Source organism: Theropithecus gelada, chromosome 19, assembly GCF_003255815.1.
Source record: "Theropithecus gelada isolate Dixy chromosome 19, Tgel_1.0, whole genome shotgun sequence".
Classification (NCBI taxonomy): domain Eukaryota; kingdom Metazoa; phylum Chordata; class Mammalia; order Primates; family Cercopithecidae; genus Theropithecus; species Theropithecus gelada.
Genome location: NC_037687.1, coordinates 38,173,133 through 38,184,708, shown reverse-complemented (window position 1 = coordinate 38,184,708; position 11,576 = coordinate 38,173,133). Strand labels below are relative to the sequence as shown.

The 11,576-nt window shown below is 54.4% G+C and overlaps 1 protein-coding gene across 3 annotated transcripts in view; it reads right to left on the bottom strand.

The window, feature by feature from the left end:
* Window positions 1-3,835: 3,835 nt before the first annotated feature.
* ATP1A3 (ATPase Na+/K+ transporting subunit alpha 3) overlaps window positions 3,836-11,576 on the bottom strand; it is a 29,477-nt gene continuing 21,736 nt past the window's right edge. For all 3 annotated transcript variants that reach the window (XM_025366197.1, XM_025366199.1, XM_025366198.1), the window contains exons 17-23: window positions 7,696-7,850; window positions 7,493-7,616; window positions 6,743-6,888; window positions 6,116-6,246; window positions 4,927-5,028; window positions 4,503-4,594; window positions 3,836-4,219 (exon numbers count right to left, since the gene is read on the bottom strand). In XM_025366197.1, coding sequence (XP_025221982.1) covers window positions 4,191-4,219; window positions 4,503-4,594; window positions 4,927-5,028; window positions 6,116-6,246; window positions 6,743-6,888; window positions 7,493-7,616; window positions 7,696-7,850 — 779 coding nt within the window. In that variant the 3' untranslated portion in view covers window positions 3,836-4,190. The remainder of the gene's footprint in view (window positions 4,220-4,502; window positions 4,595-4,926; window positions 5,029-6,115; window positions 6,247-6,742; window positions 6,889-7,492; window positions 7,617-7,695; window positions 7,851-11,576) is intronic.

The following is an 11,576-nucleotide window of genomic DNA, read 5'->3' as shown; positions in this document are numbered from 1 at the left end:
CCTGCTGTGTGACCTCAAGGAAGGCCCTCCCCTCTCTGGGCCTCAGTCTCCCCACCTGTCTATGGGAGCGTCTCTTCCCCTGCACCAGATAGATAAAGCAGTATTTGTGGGTTTCCTAGGAGAGGTCTGGGCTCATGTAGCCCCTACCGGGATCAGACTGTACCCTGGGGTCACGAGGGGTGTCCAGCGCACGTGGCCACTGCCCTCCAACTGCCTTTCCCCCTCAGATTTGGAAGCTTCTCCCTCAGCCATTGTCTTGTGCGGTGGGTGTGTACATGCACTTGCACACTCACCCACTCACACTTGCGCTCAGCATCCCGGCCATCCAGACACTGGCATTGGAAGGCAGGTAGGCCCAGGCCTGGCCCCAGCCCCCCCTCTGACTTGCCTCCCTGGGCTGTGTTAGGAAGACTGCCTCGAGAGAAATGGATTCGCTGCCCCACCAAGGTGGCGAAAATGAAAATGAAAAGGACTGACAATTCCCAGTGGAGAGGGGATGTGGAGCAGCTGCTGCTTCCTTACGCTGTTGGACGCAGAATGGCACTCGAACTTTGGAAAAGGTCTGGCAGCGTCCATGAAAGCTAAACATAGTCTATCCCATGAACCAGCGATTCCACTTCTAGGCACGTGCGTACCCAACAGAATGCACATCTGTCATTAAAAGACACAACTAGAGGGCCGGGCGCGGTGGCTCACGCCTGTAATCCCAGCACTTTGGGAGGCCAAGGCGGGCAGATCACAAGGTCAGGAGTTCGAAACCAGCCTGACCAACGTGGTGAAACCCCATCTCTATTAAAAACACAAAAATTAGCTGGGCGTGGTGGTGCGTGCCTATAGTCCCAGCTACTCGGGAGGCTGAGGCAGGGAAATCACTTGAACCCAGGAGGCAGAGATTTCAGTGAGCCGAGATCGTGCCACTGCACTCCAGCCTGGCGACAGAGCAAGATTCTGTCTCAAAAAAAAAAAAAAAAAAGACACAACTAGAGGGCTGGATGCGGTGGCTCGTGCCTGTGATCTCAGCACTTTAGGAGGCTGAGGTGGGTGGATCACTTTTGGTTTTTTTTGAGACAGAGTTTCATTCTTGCCCAGGCTGGAGTGCAATGGCGTGATCTCAGCTTGCTGGAACCTCCGCTTCCCAGGTTCAAGCAATTCTTCTGCCCCAGCCTCCCAAGTAGCTGGGATTACAGGCATGTGCCACCACGCTCAGCTAATTTTGTATTTTTAGTAGAGACAGGGTTTCTCTATATTGGTCAGGCTGGTCTCGAACTCCCAACCTCAGGTGATCTGCCTGCCTCAGCCTCCCAAAGTGCTGTGATTACAGGCATGAACCACCGCACCCAGTCTGTTTTGTTTTTTTCTTTTTAGATGGTGTCTCACTCTGTCACCCAGGCTGAAGTGCAGGGGCGTGACCTCGGCTCACTGCAACCTCCACCTCCCAGGTTCCAGTGATTCTCCTGCCTCAGCCTCCTGAGTAGCTGGGATTACAGGTGCCTGCCACCACACCCGGCTAGTTTTTGTATTTTAAGTAGAGATGGTTTCACCGTGTTGGTGGGTGGATCACTTGAGGTCAGGAGTTCAAGACCAGCCTGGCCAACATGGCAAAACCCAGTCTCTACTAAAAATGCAAAAACTAGGCCGGGCGCGGTGGCTCAAGCCTGTAATCCCTGCACTTTGGGAGGCTGAGACGGGCGGATCACGAGGTCAGGAGATCGAGACCATCCTGGCTAACATGGTGAAACCCCGTCTCTACTAAAAAAAAAAATACAAAAAACTAGCCGGGCGCGGTGGCGGGCGCCTGTAGTTCCGGCTACTCGGGAGGCTGAGGCAGGAGAATGGCGTGAACCCGGGAGGCGGAGCTTGCAGTGAGCCGAGATCCGGCCACTGCACTCCAGCCTGGGCGACAGAGCGAGACTCCGTCTCAAAAAAAAAAAAAAAAAAAAAAAAAGCAAAAACTAGCCAGGCGTGGTGGCAGGCACCTGTAGTCCCAGCTACTTGGGAGGCTGAGGCAGGAGAATCGCTTGAACCCAGGAGGTGAAGGCTGCAGTGAGCTGAGATGGTGCCACTGCACTCCAGCCTGGGCGACAAAGCAAGACTCCGTTTCAAAAAAAACAAAAAACGACATGACTAGAATGTTCCTGTCCCTAGCAGCACCAATTGTAATAGCCCCAAACTGGAAACCCCAAAGTCCCTCAACAGGAGAATAGACAAGTTGTGTTATGGAATGATAAGGAAGGGGCCACAGATACAGGTGACAATATGGATGACTCCTATAGACATAATGCTGAGAACAAGGAGCCAGACACAGAGATGACATGCTGTAAGGTTTCGTTTGTATGAAGCTCAAGAACAGGCACAACTGATGGTGTGATGACAGAAACCAGATCAGCTCTTGCCTCTGGAGGGGAGGCGACTGGAGGGGCTCCAGTGAACTTTCTGGGTAGAGGGAAAGGTTCTATGCCTTGATCTGGGTGGTAGCTTTGCAGATGCAACTTTTTTTTTTCTTTTTTTTTCCTGAGACGGAGTCTCACTCAACCTCTGCCTCCCGGGTTCAAGCAATTCACCTGCCTCTGCCTCCCGAGTAGCTGGGATTACAGGCATGCACCACCATGCCCAGCAATTTTTTTTTTTTTTTCTTTTTTTTTTTGAGACAGAGTCTCGCTTTGTCGCCCAGGCTGGAGTGCAGTAGCGCGATCTCGGCTCACTGCAAACTCCGCCTCTCAGGTTCACACCATTCTCCTGCCTCAGCCTCCCAAGTAGCTGGGATTATAGGTGAGTGCCACCATGCCCGGCTATATTTTGTATTTGTAGTAGAGACAGGGTTTCACCATGTTGGCCAGGCTGGTCTAGTACTCCTGACCTCAAGTGACCTGCCCTCCTGGGCCTCCCAAAGGGCTGGGATTACAGGCGGGAGCCACGGCACCTGGCCTGCAGATGCAACTTTAAAATCATTGAGCTGTAGCCTTAAGATGTGTGCACTGCACTGTATGAAAGTTTATCTCAATAAAATGAGAGAATAGCGTAGTGACCTAGAACTTTGGACAGCCTTGGTTCAAATCCCAGATGTGTCTCTTCTTAGCTGTGTGCAAATCACTTCTCTCTGTGCATATTTATTTATTTATTTATTTATTTATTTATTTATTTTGAGACGGAGTCTGGCTCTGTCGCCCAGGCTGGAGTGCAGTGGCCGGATCTCAGCTCACTGCAAGCTCCGCCTCCCGGGTTCACGCCATTCTCCTGCCTCAGCCTCTGGAGTAGCTGGGACTACAGGCCCCCGCCACCTCGCCCGGCTAGTTTTTTGTATTTTTTAGTAGAGACGGGGTTTCACTGTGTTAGCCAGGATGGTCTCGATCTCCTGACCTCGTGATCCACCCGTCTCGGCCTCCCAAAGTGCTGGGATTACAGGCTTGAGCCACCTCGCCCGGCCTCTCTGTGCATATTTAATGTGCACCTTGTGCAGAGTGCTTAGAAGTGGGCAGAGCACATAGCGGGCACTCAGTGAATCACTGTCATCACCATCATCATCAGCATTGTGTCCCCTGGGTCCTACTCCTATAGGAGAGGCTCCCAGTCACCATCCCACATCTGCTTCCCCTCCCTTTCCCCTATTCTGATTCCACAATCCCATCGCCGGGCGAATTCAAGCTGCTCTGAGTTTTGTGGAGTTGAAAACTCCGTGATTAGATGGCTCTGAGATTCGGTGACTTTCAAGCCAGTGCCAGGCTAAGTTCCTGAGGTTTTGAGAATCTCCTGGCAACGCGCCCCAGCAGAGGGGATGCCATCCTGGCCATCCCGGCCACAGTCCCTGTCCAGAAAGCAGGCACGACACACACACTGCTTCTCTCTCCCCACTGATATATTTGATAATTGTCCAGAACCAGAGACAGCATCAGCCGAGGGGCTGAAAGGGAGTAAAAAAGAGCCCAGGGAGGTGGCTGGGGCCGGAGGAACGGATAGAGGGGTGAGGAAAGGGAGAGAAACTGACACAGAAAAGAGAGAGGAGAGAGGCAGGGGGCAGGGGAGAGAAGCCAGCCAGAGTAGGGGTGTCAGGAGATAGTGGAGGGGGTGGGGGCCAAGGTGGGGCCATGGGGAGAGAGGGCTCCTCCCCGCAGAATACAAAATGGGGGGGACTGGCAGGGGCGGTCCTGGGCTTGGGGGACAGGGAAGAGACGGGCGATGTGGTGGGGCTGAGGTCAGTAGTAGGTTTCCTTCTCCACCCAACCTGGAGAGACAAAGGAGGAAAGAAAGAGACAGAGTAAGAGATGGAGAGAGATAGGCAAGGTGAGCCACCCAGCAGAGAGAGGGACAGAGAGGGAGAGAGACAAGGAAACTACACAGACAGAGACCCGTGAGAAGACAGAGCGGAGGCCTGGAGAGATGGGAAGAGAGAGAAGAGTAGGAACTGGGCGGCAGAGCCATCCAGCAGGGCGAGGGGAGCCTGGGACCAGCCGCCTGAGACCCTGCTGTCCCCCGCCCCCCTTGGCCGCTTTGCCGAGCCCCCTCACCCCCTGGGTTCCTGCGCAGGATGAGTTTGCGGATTTCGTCGTAGACGAAGATGAGGAAACTGTAGGGGAAGGCACAGAACCACCAGCTGGGCCTGTGGAGGGGAGAGCAGGAGGGCTTGAGTGCGGGGCCCTAACGAGAGGCAGAGCTTCAGGGGACAGGAGGGGACGTGGCGGGGACGCGGTGGGGCAGTCTCCCAGGACCCTTCGTGCTCACAGGTGGAGGGTGCCCTGGGTAGGGCTGGGGCCTGGGGTCTGCGGAGTAACCCGTGGTAGGAGCAGCCCATGGGGGAGACTTGGGGGCATCAGAATGGGGACTGCAGTGGGGACACCAGGGGAGGTGGGGCCTGAGGTTCAGACTGAGTCTAAGGGAAGGCTCCGTGGCAGGTGCTGGTGTGGGCAGGGCTGGGGGCAGCGGGGCACTCACTTGAGAGGGTACATGCGCAGGGCCACATCCATGCCGGGACAGTAGGAGAGGAAGGCAGCCAGGGCCGTCTCCTCAAACAGCCCGAAGATCAGGATCTTGTTCCTGGAGGCACAGAAGGGCAGGGCTGGGCCCAGAGAGCACCCACCCTGCACATGCCACCCCGCAGAGACAGGGAGAGGCACAGTGCAGACACCCAGAGACAGCAGCACAGACACAGAGACAGAGGCAGAGACACAGGAAGAGAGACGGAGATGGGGAGACATGCCCCAACAGAGAGAGACAAAGAGGCAGAGCAATGGTGACACAGAAAGAGACAGAAAGACAGGGACACAGAGACAGACACAGAGACAGGGACAGACACAGAGACAGACACAGAAATCAGGACAGACACAGAGATAGGGACAGACACAGAGACAGACACAGACAGGGACAGACACAAAGACGGGGCAGATACAGACACAGAGACAGGGACAGACACAGAGAAGCACTGGTATAAAAAGAAAAGGACAGGAGCACCTCCACCACACACAGAGGCTGAGAGAGAATCAAGGACACACAGGATCCCTTGAGAGAAAATCAGTGCAGTGGCAAAACCCAAAATGGGCTGGGCATGGTGGCTCACATTTGTAATCCTAACACTCTGGGAGGCTGGGGCGGGTGGATTGCCTGAGCTCAGGAGTTTGAGACCAGCCTGGGCAACATGGCAAAACTCTACTAAACATACAAAAAATTAGCCGAGCCTGGTGGTACACACCTGTAATCCCAGCTACTTGGGAGGCTGAGGCACGAGAATCGCTTGAACCCGGGAGGTGGAGGTTGCAGTGAGCCGAGATCGTGCCACTGCACTCCAGCCTGGGCAACAGAGCAAGACTCTGTCTCTAAATAAATAAGCAAACAAACAAACAAATAAATAAATAAAAATTAGCCATATATGATGGTGCATGCCTGTAGTCTCAGCTACTCAGGAGCCTGAGGTGGGAGGCTCACTTGAGCCCAGGAGGTCAAGGCTGCAGTGACCTATGTATGATTGCACCACTGAACTCCAGTCTGGGTGACAGAATGAGACCCTGACTCAACAAAACAACAAAAATCCAAAGCAAGGACACAAGAGGAAGTACACAGACAGACAGACAGACACTCGGACAGGACGGATGGCTGTACAGCCGCCGTGTGTGCCCCCAGCTCTCACTTCATGCCCTGCTGGAAGACCGAGTTCCTCCGGGTCTTGCAGATGATCAGATCTGCCCACTGGACGACTACGATGCTCACAAAGAAGGCTGTGTGGCAGGTGAACTCCACCACCTTCCTCTGCTCGTATGTCTGCAGGAGCGGTGACCGGGGCATGGGACATCAGTCAGTGGCACTGCAGCCCTAGCCGCCACCCCGACGTTCTGGTGCTCTTTGACCCACCCCATCCTGCATGGGGTCCCCAGGGCCTCAGGTGTGTCTTCCTTCTGCGGGCTCATGGTCCCGAGGGAGGAGGCAGGAGATGTACAAGAAAGGAGAAAGGTTAATGGTGACCTCACCGTCCACCAGGGGCCAGGAGGATGAGGACCCTGTGGTCCTCCCAAGGATAGACAGCAGCTGGACTTTGAAGGGACAGACAGAGGCAGGGAAGAAGGCCCGGCAGGGCAGAGAGCTCAGGCAGTGGGAGACAAGGCTCCAGATGGGCTGGGCAGGGGCATCCAGGAAGCCCCAAGTGCCCAGCAAAGGCCTTGACACTGCCATGGGGGACTGAGGAGCCATCGTAGGAAGTGGCCGTGCATGGCTGGGACAGCTCGCCCCGGGCAGGAACACAGCACCCTGCCTCACTCACCCACTGCTGCCCGTAACTGTCCTCCAGGTCGTTGACAGTGCGGTCATCCCAGTTTAGCCGGATGCCCACCAGGTTGCCAGGCAAGAAGCCATTTTCTGCCAGGATCACAAAGTAAGAGAAGAAACCACCGAGAGCCTGGATCATTCCTGGAAGGAGGAGAGAGGAAGCAGAGGAGAGGCTCAGGTCGGGGCCAGCAGCCAGCCCAGGGCACCTCGGAGGGCCCAGAAGCCCCCTTGGAGAGGGAAGTGTGCCCCTCTGGCCCTGTTATCTGGACACCGGTTCCCAGAGGGCGACCTGAGGTCTCACTTGGTGGTGAGGCCCTAAGATGGGTGGGCCACCTGGGACAGGGGCTTTGGAGAGGGGGATCTCCCAGAGGGATAACCCGGAGCCCCTCTCCCACCCGACCCAGGCCACCTAAACATCATGAATTCTTGGGGGATCCCCAGCTTGAGCTCCCAACACAGGAATGACCTCCCTGGGCCTAGGACCACCACCATGAAGCCTCTGCTTGCTGGGACAGCCCCCAAGTGTGGCTGCTTCACACCTCTGGGGCTCTGCACACATCGGCAGCAGAGAGGAGGAGGTGGAGAAGGATGGGGTGCAGACCCCGCCCTCAGATAGCTCACTGGCTGGTCCTGTCCACGTCTGCTCCCCTGAGTCAACGCCAGGGTCCCAAGCACCCACGGTGGGCCAGGCACTGCTCTAGGCCTGGCATTGGGCCATAAGGAGATGGAGTCCCCGGTGCCTCACCGATCTGCCCATAGGCCATGCTGATGAGTCTCTCATTGACCAACTTGTCCGTCCGTGGGTTCCTGGGCTGTCTCTTCATGATGTCACTTTCAGCAGCCTCGTATGCCAGTGAGATGGCAGGGACCTGGGTGGAAGAGGCCAGGTGAGCCGGGAAGGGGAGGACTCCACCCTCCTGGGCCCCAAGGGTGGCCGTCAGGGCTCACCATGTCGGTGCCCAGGTCGATGCAGAGGATGGTGATGGTGCCCAGGGGCAGCGGGATGTTGGCCATGATGAACAGCAGGAAGGGCGTGATCTCTGGGATGTTGCTGGTCAGGGTGTAGGCGATGGACTTCTTCAGGTTGTCGAAGATCAGGCGGCCTGTGGCACGGGCGGGCTCAGAGCAGGCACCCATGCCAGGGAGCTCCACTCCCTCTGCTCCTCCTCCGCCCCCGTCCAGCGTCCTTTTCTACCTCCTAGCCTACCCACCATTTTTTTCTTTTTGGGACAGGGTCTCACTCTGTTGCCCAGGCTGCAGGGCAGTGGCACGATCAGGGCTCACTACAACCTCGACTCCCAGGCTCAAGTGATCCTCCTACCTCAGCCTCCCATGTAGCTGAAACTACAGGCACGCGCCACCACGTCCAGCTAATTTTTGTATTTTTAGTAGAGACAGGGTCTCACCACTTTGCCCAGGCTTGTCTCTAATTTCTGGGCCGTGATTCCACCTCAGCCTCCCAAAGTGCTGGGATTACAGGTGCGAATCTCCACACCAGGACTGTCACCCACCCACCTTTCCACATAAACATCCAACCACATCACCTTTGTCGAAACATTCTGGAAATAACCACTCTGGAAGATGGTTTGGGAGTTTCTATCAAACAACCCCCACCCCACCGACCCAGTAATCTGACTCTTAGGTTTTATACCCGAGAGACAGGAGGACTGTTTATGCCCAGCAAAAAGCAAGTACAAGAATGTTTATCATAGCACCACTCATCACAGCCAAAACCCAGAGTCAATCTCACGTCCATCAACAGGTGAGGGATGAATAAACCACTGTTGCACTCCAGCCTGGGCAACAGAGTGAGACCTTGTCTCTAAATAAATGAACAAGTAAAAAGATTAGCCCATAAATAAAGAGGTCAATCATTAAGAAAGAACAGGCCAGGCGAGGTGGCTCACGCCTATAATCCCAGCACTTTGGGAGGCTGAGGCGGGTGGATCATGAGGTCAGGAGATCGAGAGCATCCTGGCCAACATGGTGAAACCCCATCTCTACCAAAACACAAAATATTAGCTGGGCGTGGTGGCGCACGCCTGTAGTTCCAGCTACATGGGAGGCTGAGGCAGAAGAATTGCTTGAAGCTGGGAGGCGGAGGTTGCAGTGAGCTGAGATCATGCCATTGCACTCCAGCCTGGCAACAGAGCAAGACTTTGTCAAAAAAAAAAAAGAAAGAAAGGAAAGAAGGAGGGAAGGAAGGAAGGGAGGGAGGGAAGAAGGAAGGAAGGAAGGAAGGAAGGGAGGGAGGGAGGGAGGGAGGGGTAGGCTGCCTGCGGTGTGGCTGCTTTGATTGCTTTGATGGCTCTTGCGTAGCAATAAGAGCCTGAGCCACTCCCGCCTGATATTCTCGTTCCCTGCATTGTGCTCTTCTCCACAAACTAGTGGTTTCTCGTCCTAAAATATTTATGGATGAAATGATGACTTAAATGTGCATCAGCATAATCCAGTGTGTGTTCCAGGGGGTGGGGAAGAAACAAGGTGTGCCGTGCGCTGATGGCCGCTGCAGCTGAGGGGGAGGCGCAGGGGCCCACTGTGCCTTTGCTCTACTTTTGGGTATATCTGGAATGCCCTCTGATGGAAGTTATTTTGTTTGTTTGTTTGTTTGTTTGAGACAGGGTCTCGGATCTCTATCTCCCAGGCTGGTGGGCAGTGGCACCATCATGGCTCATGGCAGCCTTGACCACCCAGGCTCAAGTGATCCTCCTGCTTCAGCCCCCCGAGTTGCTGAGACTACAGGTGTGTGCCACCATGCCCTGCTAATTTTTTAAATTTTCTGTAGAGACCAGGTCTTAATTTGTTGTACAGGCAGGTCTTGAACTCTTGGGCTCAAGCAATCCTCCCGCCTTGGTCTCCCAAAATGCTGGGATTACAGGCGTGAGCCCCCGTGCCTGGCCCCTGACGGAAGTTAGACATTTCTTCCCTCCCTTCAGAGAGGCCTTCCATGTCCACCCCATCTGGGCAGGACTCTCATTATTATCTATTGCAGCGACCTGCTTTCTTCTGGGCATATATCACAATTTGTAATTACGTATCTGTTAACTTGTTTAAGGCTGTCTCTCCAGCCCCATGAGAACAGGGATGGTGCCTGCTCTGCTCACAGCTGCCTCCCAGCTTCCAGCGTGATGCACAAGATTCGGAAGGAGCGGATGGCTGTATCTGAGACAGTGTGTGTATTGTGTATGCATAAGATGCCTTGGGGAGGCCAGGCATGGTGGCTTACGCCTGTAATCCCAGCAAATTGGGAGGCCAAGGTGGGAGGATTGCCTAAGCCCAGGAGTTGAAGTCCTGGCTGGGCAAGGTGGCTCATGCCTGCAATCCCAGCACTTTGGGAGGCCGAGGTGTCGGGATCACTTCAGGTCAGCAGATCAAGACCAGCCTGGCTAATATGGTGAAACCCCATCTCTACTAAAAATACAAAAATTAGGCCGGGCGCGGTGGCTCAAGCCTGTAATCCCAGCACTTTGGGAGGCCGAGACGGGCGGATCACGAGGTCAGGAGATCGAGACCATCCTGGCTAACATGGTGAAACCCCGTCTCTACTAAAAAATACAAAAAACTAGCCGGGCGAGGTGGCGGGCGCCTGTAGTCCCAGCTACTCGGGAGGCTGAGGCAGGAGAATGGCGTGAACCCAGGAGGCGGAGCTTGCAGTGAGCTGAGATCCGGCCACTGCACTCCAGCCTGGGTGGCAGAGCGAGACTCCGTCTCAAAAAAAAAAAAAAAAAAATTAGCTTGGTGTGGTGGCATGCACCTGTAATTCTAGCTACTCGGGAGGCTGAAGCAGGAGAATCGCTTGAACCCAGGAAGTGGAGGTTACAGTGAGCCTAGATTGTGCGCCTGTACTCCAGCCTGGGTAACAGAGCAAGACTCTGTCTCAAAAAATAAAACACTAGCCTGGGCAACATGGCGAAACCCCATCTCTACAAAACCTTAAAAATCAGCCGGGTGTGGTGGTGCATACCTGTAGTCTCAGCTACTTAGGGGCCTGAGGCAGGAGGATCGATTAAGTCCAGGAGGTGGAGGCTGCAGTGAGCCGTGATTGTGCCACTGCACTTCATCCTGGGCAACAGATTGAGACCCTATCCCTGCCCCCACTCCCCGCAAAAAGATGTCTCTTGGGGGGATAAGAAGATGTTAACCATGGTTTCCTCTGGGACATAGGAAACAAGGACTAAGGACATTTAATCTGTTACTCTGGGCTCAGCTTTGCTGATTGAATTCTCTTTTACCATGAACTACTTTTTACACTAGAAACATTTCAAATAGGAGAGAGAAATTGCAAGAAAATCCACTAAGGCATGAATCGTGATTATTTCTGGATGGCAAGGTTATGGGTAATTTGATTCCAATTTTTTCCTGAATGCCTTTTTGCATTTGTTTATAATTATCATGAATTAATTTGATGATCAGAATAAATCTGAATGTGAACCAGCCCTTCTGTGGCCTCGTCCGGGCCTGTCAGGAGGTGGTGCCTGTGGGCTCTGTGGCCTGGGCTCCCAGTGCCCCCACCTCAGCAGCAACACCAGCCTCAGACCCAGCCCCTCACACTGCCTTGCCTGTGTACCGGTTCCTCTGCCTATGACTCCCTGGCACTAGTCTATGTGGACGCCACAGCATGGCCCCTGACTTGGCTCAGCCATCCCTGTACACTCTGGGAAGCTCCCTTGACCTGCAGCCCAGGCTGGCAGAGAGGCCCCCTGAGGCCTCCCCCAGGGTCCCTGACTTCCCTCTGGTTTGGCTTGAGAATTTTTTTTTCTTTTCCTTTTTTTTTTTTTTTTTTATTTTTATTTTATTTTTTTTTTTGAGACGGAGTCTCGCTCTGTCGC